This window comes from Aythya marila (assembly GCF_965140915.1).
Source record: "Aythya marila genome assembly, chromosome: 1".
In the NCBI taxonomy this organism is placed as follows: domain Eukaryota; kingdom Metazoa; phylum Chordata; class Aves; order Anseriformes; family Anatidae; genus Aythya; species Aythya marila.
In genome coordinates, this window is record NC_139042.1 from 205,252,492 (window position 1) to 205,268,341 (window position 15,850).

A 15,850-nucleotide genomic window follows, 5' to 3' on the forward strand; every position below is an offset into this window, starting at 1 on the left:
ATGGATGGGATATGTTCTAGTGATTCGAGCACAAACATGGAAGCAGTGAGCTTTTTTCTCTCCTTCCTGCTGATTCATTTTGAATGCTGTACCTTTACTCAGATGACAGAGTTCATTAGCATTAGTTGTTTGCCCCGAAGGAGCATTGTAAAGCTTAAGTAATTAAGTTTGGAAGAGTACTTGTAAGTTCCTTATATGAGAAGCATTGGTGCTATTTACTGCTAGAAGATTTTTCACCTCTATTCTATCTTTTTCCTTTTTTTCTAATTTGAAAAAAAAAACACACACCTTGCTAGGCTATGGTTGAAGACACCAGAAAATTGAAGTTTTCTTTCCCTTTGCAACACCTTATCATTTTTCACTTACTACGCTTATCAATAACTTCATCTCATTCTTTTCATCCTATAATTTCCATTATCTGAGGCAGTCTGTTGCATTAAACTGTTAGTGCCTAATAGTGCTTCATTTGCATTGACACGTGCTTGACCTCGGCCCCTCTGCTCTTAGTTAATGCACCAACAAGCATCGATACGTCTCTGGAGTATTATCCCGTGGCTGTTAGCTCAACTAATAACAACCATTCATTTAAGCTGATGAAAGTTTATTAAATAGCAAACGCGCCGTAATGAAGGTGGAATAGAGGTGTCGAGCAGCGTTTGTGGCGAGGTTCAGCCACGCTGCCCTTAATGAAACAGGAGAAGTATTTGTAGTATTATGGTCTATGCTTTGGGGAATGGACGTTTCTGAACGTTAAGCTTCATCTTTCCTGATCACAGATGCAGTGATGAGAAGTTCTTTGCTCAAGGCAATTGTCCCTGCCATGTAATGATGCATCCTTTCTTTGGAGTGATCTCTTAACAGCTGGAGAGTTTTTGTGTTCTCGTTTACGCTGGCTGCCTTTTTACCTCGTGAACCTAGGCGTCTTACATACCTTCAGGTTAATATTTCTTTTGCCTTTGATATTGTTGGTAATTTTTATTATTGACGTATTTTATGGAGTTCATTCCGTGAGACATTTACGTTCTTATTGCTTTATCTTTGAATATAGCTGATGTTTTTCCAGTAGTCACTGGTCTTTCCATGAATTCTTTTAACTCTGGATTGTGCAAACATAATAGTGAAACACTGCAACAAACACCAACAGAAATTGTTGGAAGACCTAGTGGGTTATGGAACAATATAAAATATAATCTAGATAAATTTGCATTTTTAATGCAACTTTAAAGCCAGTGAATGGTGGGTGAAGAGGAACAATAAATTTAGTTTTCAGTAAAGCGTTTGAAACACTTGGGGTGAATTTAGCCTGGAAGTCTTCCAATGAAGGGAACTGATTTATGGCGGGTGAAGTTGGCATAATGCTACCACGTAACCTTCAAAATGGCATGAAAGATGAAACATCCTCGCATAGACCCGGAGGAAAACTTATGCTGAACAGCTCATAAATGAAGATCTATAGACAACGTGCCAGTTTGAGAAGGCAGTGGTTGTATAAGACTACAGTTTAATGTTGCCTCCTGTGACATCTTTATGAATTCTGTAATAAAAACAAGTTAGTAAATTAGTAGGTGAAGAGCTAATTGGAAGGAGTTAAAGATTCCTTTAACAACAGAGCGATGGGACAGGGAGTGTGAAGGATTGGAAATGTCATCTTGAAGACAGCAAGAGATCAATTTGGGGAACTGCAGGTTTGCATTAAAAATAAAAGTCCTGGTGTTTTACTTCAGTGCATTAGGCTCCCATTGTTCTAGGCATCATTCATATAGGCAGAAGACGTTTGGGATGGATGGTCCTGAAAAAAAAAAACACATCTCTTAACACTTCTCTTAATTGCCGTTAAGGCTGAATGAGGACGTATTAAATCAGACAAAATATGAAAGTGAAAAGTAGAAGGAAGAGCCTTTCAAGATTATTTTTACTGCTTTCACAGCACCTGTAACAGTATCTCCAGTTATCAACAGATCTCTGCCTCAAATTTCTGTCGTTTTTTAAACCAGTTTAAGCTTTTGGCCTCGGTGGTGTCCTGTGGCAATGAGGTATGGAGCTGAGCTGTGCGAGCCTCTTGTAGATGGTATCAAATCTTTGATTTGCTAATTGCAGCGGAGTGCTCAGGAGCTGCTGAGGATTCGAGGCACGGAGCTCTCGCAAGCACCCCGGCGATACGTGCCTCATCTCCAGCGAGTTGTCACTCTAATGGAAGACATCTCGGGCAGTCCTGTGCTGCAGATAGAGGTACTTTGACTTTCCTGTTTCGGGGAAGTCATTTAACCATACCACTGTGGAGATTGCTTGGGTTTTGCTTTAAGGTCCAAGTGAGCAGTTGGATAATCCTCTCGTGGTTTTTAGGCAGCCTGTTCCTTGAGCGCTGCTGCTGGTTTCAGCACTTTATTACTAGAAAGACATTGATGAATTACAGCAAGTAGAGGAGGAAGTAGAATGATTGATGGGTGACAGGACTGGGGAAAAATTGAAAGAATTAAATTTATGTAGGTGGACTAAAGGACAGCAAGCGAGGGATGTAATTCTATAAATATTTTAAGTTTGTAAAGGAAAGTAGTAAGTTAGCTTGGGTCACCACCATTTGCATAAACACTTCAGAAAAGCAAAGGATGATTGCACTTTGTACTAACGTGTTTGTAACAGGTTTGCTTTAATGCTTTCATAGGAGCAGTAGTCTTACGAGCAAAAGATAGAAAGGCAAAGTTTGCAAAATATAATTAAGGCAATACTAGAGCCACAGGGAAATGGCTTTGCCATATAATTGACCTCCTCCCAGCTTGTATCCGATAATATACAGAGACATTTTTTTTCTTTAAAGGAAGCAAGACCAGATGGGATTGTTGGTTCAGAATTGTGTACTTCAGCTTACTGGAACTTTATTCTGTGGAATACACTTCTGCTTTGTTAAGGCATTAAAGAAGTGTTGTTCCTCTGCCCTCACGGATACTTTCTTACTGTTTGGTGTTGTGTTGCACATTGGCTGCTTGCTGCCTCTTGTGGAGGTGGTTGCATTTCAGTCGTGTTAGGTGAATGTACAGGTGGGAAGTTTGATAAAAGGTGCTACATTTCAGAGAAAACAAACCCCGTAAAGAAAAAATAGCCCTCTTACCCCATTTATGTCTGTATTTTTCCTGTTTTTTCCCCACCGAAGGAGCTTACAGTGAGTTAGGACTAGCTGTTTTCTTGCAACCTGAGCGTTGTATTTCATGTGTAGCTCAGAAGCCATCAATCTTCTCCCCCTTTCTTCATCAGTGGTCAGCAAATCCTTTCACCTCAAGAAGGGAATTGACCTCAGCCATTTCCAAAATACTGCTGAAGGGGTTGCTTTCTCTATTTCTCCATCTCTTATAGTTCTTCTTATGCTTTTAGCTTGTTAATTCTTCTGAGATTCCTTAAAGGTGAGTAAAATTGCTAGCAATTTCTTCCATCATCTTAATATCCAATGTGTTAATCAACAGTCGCTACTGTTCATCATGAGGATTTTACAGCTGTTCATTAATCCTCACATCCTGTGTGCCTTTTCCCCTTTTCCTGAAGGGGAAAGAGGCAGTGACAGTCAGGAATAGCTCTGATCTGTGCATGTTTTCCATGTTTGTTTGTTTGTTTGCTTTTTTTTTCTTTATCTAAAGGCTCCCTGCTTTGGGACTGGGTGTTCCTGTAATTCCAGGGACATTTTAGCTGGATGATGCTGCCTCGTCCTGATACCACACTTTCTGCTGCCCACTGACCTGTGGCAACTTGATAGCAAACAATTGCCAATCCTTGGATTTCTTAAATGCAGCTTGGATGCAGGTTTTTCATATGTTCCAATATTTGGATGTGCCATCCTTAAGGACAGCAACTTATTAGCTTCATTCTAATTCACCTTGCTACCAAAATATGGAGCAAGTTTATGGATGAAATACAGTTTACTTGATAAGGCTTACGTCAAGCTTCTAATTAAAAACTATAAATGCAATTTTAGAGCAGGCTTAATCAGTTACTCATTATATGTTTCCAGCACTGGAGGTACAAAATACTCAACAAGCTCCTGCTTTCTGGATGTCAGAACCTTTCCTCCATCATCCCTGGTAAAGAGGAGTTTTGCAGGCAAAACAGGCTCAATTTGGGGAACTCTTGGTTAATTTATCGCCAGTTAACACAAATTCATGATTGCCGATTTGGATATTTGAGGTAGGGATAGAGGAAGAGGGGACAATCAACAAAAGCCATTTAAATAAACACATTTCTTTGCTATTCTCCAGGTAAATGTTCAGTAAAGCACCTTTACTCCCTTCCATTCTCTCAACTTATTTTCTCCCTGGCGCATGCTCAGTCTGTCCCAATTCTTCCAGTGAGGCAATGGGTGGCACAGAAACCTGGTGTCACCCATAAGGGCTTCTCTCTCTGAACTTTTACCGTGTAGGTTTTTTCTTTCTGCTGCTTTGCTTCTTACGGGTTTCCTCTGCAGCACTTGAGCTCTTCAGGTTTTCCTCTACTCTTGTTTTCCTGAGGATGCCTGCTCTGATGTGGGTCGCCCCCCATGCCACAGATCCTCAGAGCAGTCCCCACTTTGCCATGGAGTGCCTCCTCCAGGAACGTGTCTCCAGCTGCTAGCAGTTGCTCCAACCTATTTAAGAAACAGCAGCAGAGCCATGTGCCACCCCAAACCATAATGAACCTCTGCAAAATTCCCTGTGTCAGTTCCTTTAGACATGCACGCTTAGGGTTAGAAAGTTGGGGGATCATTTCTCCGTGTGTTTCTCATTTTATTGTGTTAAATTCTTTGAACAGAGACCATCATTCTTAGGTCCTTTACCTTCTTGCCCAATGCAAAATCCCAGCAGATGAGCGTGAGTACCTTGCTGTTTCTTAGACTATGGCAAACGTCCCAGGTTAGGTCCTTATCTCGCGCAAGTCAGGTGTAATTGAATTCACTGAACTGCTTGCTTAGATCTGGCTATACACGTTTCAACTGTTTTTTAGTCGTTTTCCTTCCCTGTACCTTTTCAAAAGCAAGTTCCTTGTAAAAGCAGTAGATCAATTCTCCCTCTTTTAAATGTCAGCTTTGTCTTTATTCATCCGGCGAGGCAGGCTGCTGCTATTTGTTTGCTGTTTTATTCAGAGGGTTCAGCTTTTTCCCATTTGTCATACTGAGTTTGTGTATGACTTGACTTTTTTTTTCTCCTTCAAATTGTGACCTACCACATTGTTTTCTTTTAACCTTTCTCAGTTGTTTGTTCTTCGTGTTTTTGCATCTGGCATCTGAACTGAGAGCAAGCTGGTGTCCCGGATGGAAAGATTTCGGGTTCCTGGTTTGTATAACCATTATTCTGCTTTGCCACCATGAAGAAGCACCTACTTGAGGGCTTTCATTTTATATCTGCTTATAGACTTCCAAGATTGTGAAGGTCTAGAATTAAAACAAATAAATAAATCCTCTTTTCACCCCTGGTTTCCCATACTTTCTGGAAAACTAAAATACTGCTGAGAAACCTCTTAAGGGATCATGCAGTTTTAACTGGGAGCATATTTCCTAACTTTGGCCAAAGTTACTCAGACTTTTAATAAATATCTTGCTGGTACTTAGGTTATGTGTTGTAAAATGCTAAATCAAAACCCTCCAAATTGGATGTTATGATAGGCAAATGTTTAACTACATCTTCTTTTTAAGGCAATTAAACTCTGCTATAAACTGATTGTGACCTTTAAACAAGCTGCGTAATGGTTCTGGTGCCGTAGTTATTTTCTGTAAACTTACAATTTTTAGCTCATACAGATCAGAGCTCTTTTTTCAGGTTTGTTTCATTGATCCTTATTTTCTTAAGGGTCACTGTACATACTGTACTTCAGAAATGAGTAGATTTTAACATCAGAGATGAATATCAGATTATCTAACCCAAATTCTATTGTAGTGCTGGCTGATTTTTTTCTTCTTTCACCAAATACAGTAATTTTGTGTTTAGGTATGGCTGTCTATGAGAGAACCAGACTTCTTTCAGAGGTTAAAAAAAAAAAATAAATTAGAAAAAGGTGGTGGTGGGGCTTACCTCCCATTTCTTTTGGTACCATTTGCTTGTGGCAAATCAGCTTTTCAAAGAAGAATATCAAGATATTTGTCTGTTGATTCACCTGCCAGGTGTTCTCTCTTGCTGTAGCTCCTCTCAGTACCCCTAGCAGTGCCAAAAGAAAAACGTTGAGTTCTGCACCGAAAATCATCGTTGTGCACAGGTAGTGCATAGACTACAGGCTGCGGTCTGATTTTTTTGGGTGTAATGTAAGTGGTACAAATAATTAAAGTGAACAGCTCCTGTCTGTGTCTGAGGACTCCAGATAACTGTAATAAATGAGTAGAAAAAAATCATACAACTTAAATACATATATTTAAGCTTCCTATTAGAGAAGGAGGGAGCCAGTTGCCTTTTAAAATGTAAAAAGCTACTTTTATGTTTGGGAATGGGGCTAGCAGTATAAAAGCATTCAACCCAACACTTGGATTTCTTTCTAGAGTGCACCTTTTTATTGATCTTTATAAGTAAGCAGAGGAGCAGCATCTGCACTAAAAGAGAAAAATCCAGAATTAAGAGTTTTTCACCAAAGTCAAGGTTCTCTTTAACTGGGACTACTAACTTGAGAAAGAGACGTGCTTCTTGTGGACTAGTTGCACTCCGACCTGCTGTGTGCAGGCTGTCTCCTGCTCACCCATCTCCTCCTCCACACTGCAGTCTGAAATGAGGAAAGGTAAAGAACAACTGGTGGAAATGATGTGCCCAAGCTGAGTGATGAGTTGGTGATATAACAGGAAACAAAACTGTGATGTTCAAAGGTATTTTATCATACATTTGGATTTCTTGCATAATACATGTGGTGGTCTGATACCAGCCGAGTGGGGGCATAAAACTCAGGTCTTGATTTAAGCCTTGCTAATGACACACACGTTGGCCTGGTTCCTGTTAAGGAGTTCAATTAAAACCACTGCATTTTTAGTCTTGCTGTTGGGGACGATGTGAGTTGTCCTCGTGGCATTGTCTGTGCTCTCAGCTGGCACACCGTGGTGGCTTTCCAAGTCCCTTTGTAACCTCACTGCTTCTCCAGATGGCTGTCTGTCTTGTTAACATGCCCTAGGCGTGTGCTTCACTTCCAAAGAAAACTGATTGTAAATGACTTCGGTTTGTATTTCCAGGTAGTCAACAGAGCTCCTGCTCTTCCTGCTCATTCAGTGCTTCCCCTTCACTTCCATCCATCTCCGTAACTCTTCGTCTCCCCACTTCTAGAGAAGAAAGCCTTCTTGGTTCAGAGCACATCAGATGCAGTTGTTTGCTGAAAATGCATTGTGAGAAGTCATCTCTTGCAGGATAGGAGGGTGAAACAGGTTTGCCAGTGTGGTGGTTTGGTTTTTTTTGTTTGCAACAGCTGCATTTTCACATCTGCCTGCAGTGGTTTTTAAGTTTTGGGTGTTCTTTGTAGCCACCTTTTACATTGTTTTAATTGCATATGGTCCTGCTCTGGTAGATTATCCAGCATACAAATTAGCAAAGTGTTCTCATCTTGTATTCTTGTATTCAGGGATATAATCTAGGGTGGTGGTCTATAGCTTGCTTTTTGCCAGGATTTATGTAATCTTTAAGCAGGTAAAACTAAACAAGATATATTTTTTAATGTAACATCTGTTCTAGCTGTAACCTAAACCAGTTGGAGGCCTTGCCTTGGCTTCTGTGAGTTTGGATTGAGCCTGTAGCTACTTTCCATACCCAAATTGTACTGAACATAAAAAAAGCTTTTGTCTTGAGCTCTGTCTTGATAATTGGTGGTAAAGGGAAATGAAGTATTAGAAAAGAAACCAGCATTTATGTGAGCCTTGCCTGGAGTGGGACTACAATAAGTAATGTTGAAACTTGCCTGTGTTACTTCCCAGTGTGGGTCAACCATTGGGAAAGTGGCATTTATCAGGGATGTAACTTCCAGCTTGCCTGACCCCAAATGCGGAGTGTCAGAAAGGACATCAAAACAAAAAAAGTCCAACAGCAAACCCTGCAAAAAAAACAAACCTGCTTTTTCCAGGAGAAGCAAGTTTGGTACATAACAATGTGGGGTTTTGTTTAAGTGCACTAAATGATTGACTGTTCTGTTTGTTGCTCAGGAGGCATATTTGGGAGCTGCATGTTGGTTTTAATGATTAGTTTTGAGAGTAACTTCTTGTAACTGGGAAGGTAAAAATAGAGCCGAATGTTTTGAGGGGAAAGCTTTAAATTTTGCTGCGTGTGTTTTTGACAATACTTTTACTGGATGTCTGGGAACCTTTTTAATGCCATTTCCCTCTGTGCTTTCAGTTCTTTCCTCGCTGCATTTTCATCTCAGCTTCTCAGTTTGACAAATGTTGTTCCTGATTTTGCTCCTGCTTTGGTGAAATTGCTGACAGCTTTCAGGACAGCGCTGAGTGCCTGCGACTTCCCTGAAGTGACTGGGGCTTAAAGCACCTTTAGGATTGGGAAATTTGGGATACGTTCCCACCTGCCAAAGGAAGGAGATAAAATTAGCACTTGGGTTTACTTCTACTGAAGGTTTCCAAGCTGTGTCTGCACTTTTTGTTGACCCTTCTGTCTTTGTATGTCAAGCTCTTTGGGGAGAAGTGAATTTGTGGTTTTTTTTTGCTTCATCTGTGGTAGAGTTTTGTGGCCAAATGTAAATAACTGTTCAAAAATAGATTCTGAGAAGAAAGAGGACGGGTAGTCCTTTGGGTAAAATGATGGGAACCCTGTTCATGCTGCTGAAGTTGTAGGGTAGGTGGCCTTAGGAGGCGTCCTCAACAGGCAAATTCCTTCTTGAGGCTAGGAGTACGATGAGAAAATGTGAGCTCTCAGGAGGCCTTTAACAAAATCACAGCAAACTTCACCCCTGTCGGCTGCCAAAATGCCAGCATTTGGTTACTCCGTGACTTTTGCTGAGTGATATCGCATCACCTGGACATCCCCTGCAGCAGAGCAGGGCACCACTGGTACCACAGGCTCTGTCCTAAGGCTGGCAGCAGAAGCACACGCTCATCATCCATGCCGAGAAGGCAATTTCATAATTACAGACTTGGTAACATTTTTCAGGAGGAAAGAAAAAGTGCAGGTTCCTCTTAGGAACCGCTCCTAATTTCAAAAGCCTGAGTGCCCCAAAGCTATTTCAGGGTCATTCCTGACTCGCAGGCAAGCAAAGTAATACTGCGTTGATGTATGTTCTTTCGGTATGGTTAATATTTACTGGTATTAAGGGACCAGACCTTAGCTTGGCTGTCTGCTTGCTGTATCTCCTTGCTTTTCATTTTTAATGTTGAGCTGACAGGTTCGCTATAAACTTAAATCCTGAAGTGCAAGCAAATGTCTTCTTTCACCAATAACAGCTTAAATTATTAGGGAATTACTCTTTTCTTTTTTAATTTAAAATCTCTGCTCTTCTCTGTGTGTCAGAGGCGATGCACACCTGAACAAGCTTTGCTAGTGCTGATATTCCTGGTTCCTTACAACATTGGCCCCGAGGTTTGGGATGCTGCAGAGGGATGTTGCATCTTCTTAAGTAACTGCGGAAGAGCTCCGTTAAATATTTAGAAGAACAAATAAACTGGGAGAGATGCAAATTGAGAATGTTGCTTTAATGCACCCACTTGCCACTCCTGGTGCCTTTTGTCCGTGTTTGTTCCTAGGATACAAATGAAGAAGAGCCAGGTTTCTTGTTCTGGTGCATCCCGACTGTCAGCAGAGGAGTTTTACTCGTGGCCTGTGTGCATCCTCACCCCTGGCAGTGCCCAAGGCCGGGCTGGATGGGGCTTTGAGCAACCTGGTCTTTTAAAAGCTGTCCCTGGCCATGGCAGGGATTGGAACTGGGTAGGCTTTAAGGTCCCTTCCAACCCAAACCGTTCTGTGATTCTGTCATTCCTGTCTGGTAGCCTGTTCCTCGTGTAAAATTATTTTCCTTGATTTGAGACTTGCTAAACAAGCATTTAAACTACCACAAAAAACCCACCTGAACTCCTTAGAGTTGAAAAGTACCTTTGAACTAGCAATAGTTTTCATTAACAGGTTGGCTATCTCTACTTAAATGTTGTAGTTAAGTGACTTGGTACTTACGTGGGCTAGAAGCTGAGGCTTCCTGAGTTTTTTTAGCCATACCATTACTTTACGAAAATAAAAGTTAAGCCTTTTTGTCCCCATCTATAGAAATGGGGATAGTATTTTGTTGATGTTTCTGTAATGAAAAGAATAATCAAATGTCATTGTCTTCTCTGAACGCTTTTCCACTTGATAATCTTCTTAATTTGTTACCCTGTGCTTTGGTTTTATTTACCAAATGTAAGTTTGGTAAATAAAATTTTCCAAACCTATGGTTCAACATATGTGAAGGTTCAACATATTTGAAGAATGCTCGTTAGATTTCAGTTGTTTGGTTACTGAACCCTTTTTAATGTGTTGAATTTCCTTTTAGGAGGAGAAGTAAAGAAATACTACTTAAGCTTTTGCTCCTTCAGAAGAATTTGTAGATAGAATTGTCCTGGTATCCAGACACTCCCCTAAGCAAGGGGAAAAGTCTGGAGAGGTGAACGAAGTGACCTTTAAAAGTGCTGTATGTTTTCCTTCCAGGTGTCAGCAGTGGACTCCTTGGAGGGTCCCCTTCTTCAGGTGGAGGGTTTGAGCGATCTGAGGCTGGAGCTCCACAGCAAGAAGATGAACATGCACCTAGTCCTGATCGATGAGTTACACCGTCACCTTTACATTAAGTCAACCAACAGGGTGGGACAACGCAACAAGGAGAAGGGGAGAATCAGGTTGGTTTGGTGTGATGCTAACTCAGGGCAAGAGGTCTGGCAGGGAAGAGGACGACCTTCTGTCTGTCACAAGCAGCAACTTTCTTGGGAAGAGCGACATCGATTGAAACTTTCATTTTTGGAAGCAACTTTCTTGTGCTTATGGCTGCGAAGAGCATAAAACCCCTAAATATTTTGATGCACTTTTGAACCTGAAAGCAGTCTGTTCTCCTTGTTTTGCTTAGTGATTCTGTTGGTTTTTTTTGCTGCTTCCTACAGAATTATGATGAGGTCAGTTCTCCAGCATTCTTTCCCTTCTCTGAGGCATATACCTTACCCACAAATGCCGTGATCGTGAGGCTCAGGTCAGGCAAAGGGAAGATCACAGGGGAGAACTGTTCATCTTTTCTAGCAAACTGCCAGGGTTTAGAAAACTTCCAGATAACCATAAGGTTACTAGCCGGAGGCACAATATTGAAGTGCCTGGGCAGTGTCTTGCCTCTGTAGCATTTCAAAGGTGTTTTAAAGATGTTGAAGTTCTGTACCTGGTTGGTACTTCTGATCAGTGGATTGGGCTCAAGTATAGGCACCTGGCTATTTTTTTTGCTCCTAGTTTTGTGAATTCTAACTTTGATGGCAATAGAGTTTTTGGGAGGGAAGAAAGACGCTGTCTAGAAGTGAGAAAGCATTGGGAAGTGACTTTCGTAGAGCAGGAGAGAGAATACATAGTGGTGGGGAGCAAAAGGGGAGTCAGCATATGATAAAGATGCAGGGAAGAGATAAATGAGCATTTTGTTATGAGAAAGAAAGAATAAAAACATGGTTACCAAATATAAGAGGAGAGATAGTAAGTTTCATTAAATGAATTTATGAAATGAAGGATTGTTTGAAGTTGAAGTTTCCGGGAGAGAGAGTTGTTAGCAAGTCCTCAGTCTCTTCCTTACTCATCTCGTTAATTAAAAACAGACAAAAAAGCTTTGGTGTTCCCAGACTATGCAACTACTAATTAACTGCAGTTTTGTACGACTGCTACAGGGACCCCTTATCTTTTTCATGCTTTGTCTTTTTCCCCATTCCCTGTTATGCATCATTGATATGATATTAATATGAACACTTGGATCAAGGACTATCTTGTTGCTTCATTTTAGTGTGCTGCCATGGACTGGCTGTCAACCAGGACGCAATTATGTTGATAGTTATTTGTTGTGGTGGTTTTAAGTGTCTCAGATCTAACAATGCTGAGCTGGAATGCACAGCTAATCCATTTAAGCGTAGTATTGGAGCTGTGGAGAGAGTGGAGGTGGTTCTTAGGCAGAGTAGTAAGTTTAGCCCCTGTCTTTGCAGGTTTCTGTAAGTATTCTGATCTCTTAGGGAACATATGAAACTCGTTATAGGTGCCTTCTCTGCTTCAAATGATTTCTTGCTTTTGTTCCCCTGCCACATCCAGCTTTATGCCTTTCATTATGCATGCAGCTGAGGCAGCACGACACATTCTTGGCAAATACTCTGTGAATTTATTATGGAAATGACGAAGTCTTTCTGCTTTCAGAGGAAGAAGGTTCCTTTGGAGAGGGGTGCGTGTAGGTGTGCATGGAACAGGAATTTGAAGGGGAGGAGAAAGAGTGGAGGTTTCTAGGGGGTGCTAGGAAAGCTGGAAGGAGTAAGGAGTTGACTTGGGAAATGGGAGCATCTCTTTGCCTTATGTAGTTTTCTAGGAAGATCTTACAAATAATTCCATGTCCAGTTATTATCATGCTAGCAGGAGTTAGTTGTGCTGGAAGTGAATGTGTTAGAAACTGGACCAAGGTATGGCAAGCTCCAGTGGGCGTCTGCCCTGATTGTGTTGCTGCCACCAGTCAGACATGTCTGCAGTGCAGTTAAAATCAAAGCAGTATCCCAAATTTTGGGATAGACACCAAATACCAGATACCAAATTTTGTCTTTGATACAAGTTTTCCCTTATCATTGCTTTTTGGCTTTTCCCTTGTTCAATCAAATGTATGTATGCACGCCCACTTGTATCCTTCTACGGACACATGCTTTAATTTAGGTTTTGTAAACATCTTGTGTCAGAACTGTTATGTATATCTCTGCTGCTTTTGCTTACACAATTAAGAAACAAATATGCTATTTGCCAAGAACTAAGACTGTAAATGACAGTAAACTGTTTGCTTTAATTTTCTCCCCTCATCCAGTTCACTTGTGAAAGATGCCTCTTCTGTACCTCTTATGGACGTTACCAACTTGTCTACGCCTCGCAAGTTCCTTGAAACTTCCCAGTTCGGCACTCCTGGAAGCTCCAGCAGTGAGTATTTGTCAGGTGCATTCCTAAGAGGATTATTTTGTAGCTCTGTGATTCTTCAGCTGATTTTGCAAGAGTAGTAGGCATATTATCCCCTCTTGAGTGAGTACTGGTGGGGGTCTTGAGACAAAAAGATATGAAGTGATTTGCAAAATACTAGGAAATGAGTGAGTTGTACATCTGGGAGCAGAATTTGGTCATATCTGCAGTTTTCTCTTGGCAAGTCATCCTTCCTCATCAGCTGTAATTAATTACACTGTTTTCTCTGCCTGTCCTGATGTTGATCATGTTCTTGGTATCCTGGGCAGAAGATTTGCAGTCAGTTGAGTTTCCATAGAGGTCATCTCTACGTTTGTTTAATGTAGGCAGGCAGGTGTACAAAGATGTCACAGAAATATTCTTCTGTGGTGGAGCCAAAAGGTCAAAGCTTTTTCTCCTCGTAGCTTTGAGTGAAAGTCTACATAGGCACAAGATTAATCTGGTGGTCATCTTTGTATACCTGTTACTGCAACAGATACTAACCAAAATACTCCGTTTTATTGGTGCTTTTGTATGGAGCTTTGAAAGTACTGCACAGATGGGGAATTAATCCTTGTATTGTTTCAGTGGATTAATAAGTGGGGTTGTCCTTGTTTAACAAAGGAATACAATGAAGAATGCAGAAGTGACCTAAATCTCTCCTGCCCACACCCCTTTCAGTTTTCCTCAAATGAAGAGTCTCTCTTCTCATCTTTTAACTCTTTTGTCCTTCTTTTTGTTGTCTTGATTCTGTTTTTTCTTGACATGCTTGCCTCCTAGCTGTTGTTTGATTGTTCTTTTCTTTTGCTCGTGTTTCTTGAATAGAAACCACGTGAAAATTCTGGACAGAAACATCAGAATCCTGCACTTTTCTTGTGTGATCAGTGAGTTCAGTTTCTTGCCAAAGATCACATGATTTGGGGAGCTGAGGAAATAAACCAGCAAAAATGAACCCCACTCCTACCACTGTAAATGTTAACCTACTTCTGTAGTGAGTTCTTCACCTAAAATTTGAATCCTCCTAGTTTTTAAAAAAAAAAAAAAAAAAAAAAAAAAAGTTTGGAGTTGCAGAGCTGTTGGGAGTCTCCCGTCATGCTTTGTGACAGGGAAGAGACAGCAGGAGAGGAGCCTGTTGAGAATGGAAATCCAATCTTTCATCACCTTCCTTGGTTGTTTTTTATTGCTAATATAATAATGACCTTAAATATGCTTTGAAAATGAAGGTTTTTTTTGTTTGTTTGGTTGGTTGGTTTTTTACTTTTGCACCTTTGAAGAGCCTAGCCTGTCCTCATCTCATCTGCTGAGATTTTTAAAGGACTTGTTATTATCCAGATCCGGCTAGGAGGCAAGAAAAAACTGAATCAAGCAGACAAAAATAAGGACAAAATTGTTAATAAGGATGAGAAGAGAAAGAAAGATTGTTCTCAAAGAAAAATGCAATGAAAGGGACTCATGGGTTGAGATAAGGACAGGGAAATCACTCAACAATTATCATGGGCAAAACAAACTTGGTATAGGGAGATTAATGTAATTTATTGCCTATCACTAGCAGAGTAAACAGAAACTAAAAGCAAACCAAAACCACCTTCCCCCTTCCACTTTCTTCTATGTCCTCCCCCTGAGCAGCACAGGGGATGGGCAATGGGGGCTGTGCTTAGTCCCTGATGCTTCATCCCTGCTGCTCCTTCACAGCCCCTCTCTGCCCCTGCTCCATGCGGGGTCCCTCCCGAACTGATCCTTCAGGGGCTTCAAGAGCTGCTCCCCCATGGCTCCATCCCACAGGGTCCATCCCCTAGGAGCAAACTGCTCCAGCACGGGGCCACCACGGGCTGCAGCTCCATCCTGAGGCCTGCTCCTGCAGGGGCTCTCCATGGGCCGCAGCCTCCTCCAGGCGACATCCACCTGCTCCACCGGGGGCTCCTCCATGGGCTGCAGCATGGAGATCTGCTCCATGTGGGACCCATGGGTGCGGGGGGACAGCCTGCTCCACCAGGGGCCTCTCCACAGGCCACAGGGGAGCTGCTGCTGCCTGCCTGCAGCACCTCCTGCCCTCCTGCTGCACCCACCTTGGCGGCTGCAGGGCTGAGTCTCACTCCTCTCTCCCAGCTACTGTAATGCAGCAGGGTTTTCCCCTTCATTTTTCCCTTTCCTTTGCTCCCAAAGGCCCAACCAATGCCCCTCAACTCGGTGCTAGCCAGCACCAGGTCCCTTTGGAGCTGACTCTGATCTGCCATGGGGCAGCTTCTGGGCTCTGCTCACAGAGGCCACCCCTGCAGCCCCTCTGCTACCAAACCTTGCCACGTAAACCCAATACAACATCTCAGACAAGTTCTCATTTTATTTACTTTGTGCAATGCTGATGGCATTTACTATTACTTGTTTCAAGATCACCTGATAAACAGTTATTTCATGCTGTGCTTGAATTAAGGTGCCATGGAACAAGCAACAGGTAAGAATACAACAGTGGTCTCTAAGAGGTAGGTTGTTTGTGAGCATAAAATGGCATCACTTCTTTGTCTCCAAGCACCTGATAATAAAGGCCCTGTGGCTTCATCCTCAGCTCCCCTGAATTGGCATAGGTCAACTGAGGATCTGCCATGAAACTTTTTGTTTGTGCAGATCTGTTCTCGCTGTTCATGCTCGTATGCACCAGAAAATCTTTCACCTGGGTTCTTGTTTCACATTCTGTTATTCAGCGATGCGCTGGCCAAGTGTCCCTCAGAATGGGAGAGATGAGGGATATAATAGAAACCATTTGATCAGCTAAGTGT

The 15,850-nt window shown here is 41.8% G+C and overlaps 1 protein-coding gene across 2 annotated transcripts in view; it reads left to right on the plus strand.

The window, feature by feature from the left end:
- EXOC4 (exocyst complex component 4) overlaps positions 1-15,850 on the plus strand; it is a gene marked incomplete at its 5' end in the record, with an annotated part of 369,114 nt that overhangs the window by 27,909 nt on the left and 325,355 nt on the right. Inside the window, 2 exons of one of the 2 annotated variants that reach the window (XM_082751522.1) lie at positions 10,596-10,780; positions 12,955-13,079. In XM_082751522.1, coding sequence (XP_082607648.1) covers positions 10,596-10,780; positions 12,955-13,079 — 310 coding nt within the window. The remainder of the gene's footprint in view (positions 1-10,595; positions 10,781-12,954; positions 13,080-15,850) is intronic. The other variant, XM_082751523.1, reaches the window with a different exon arrangement.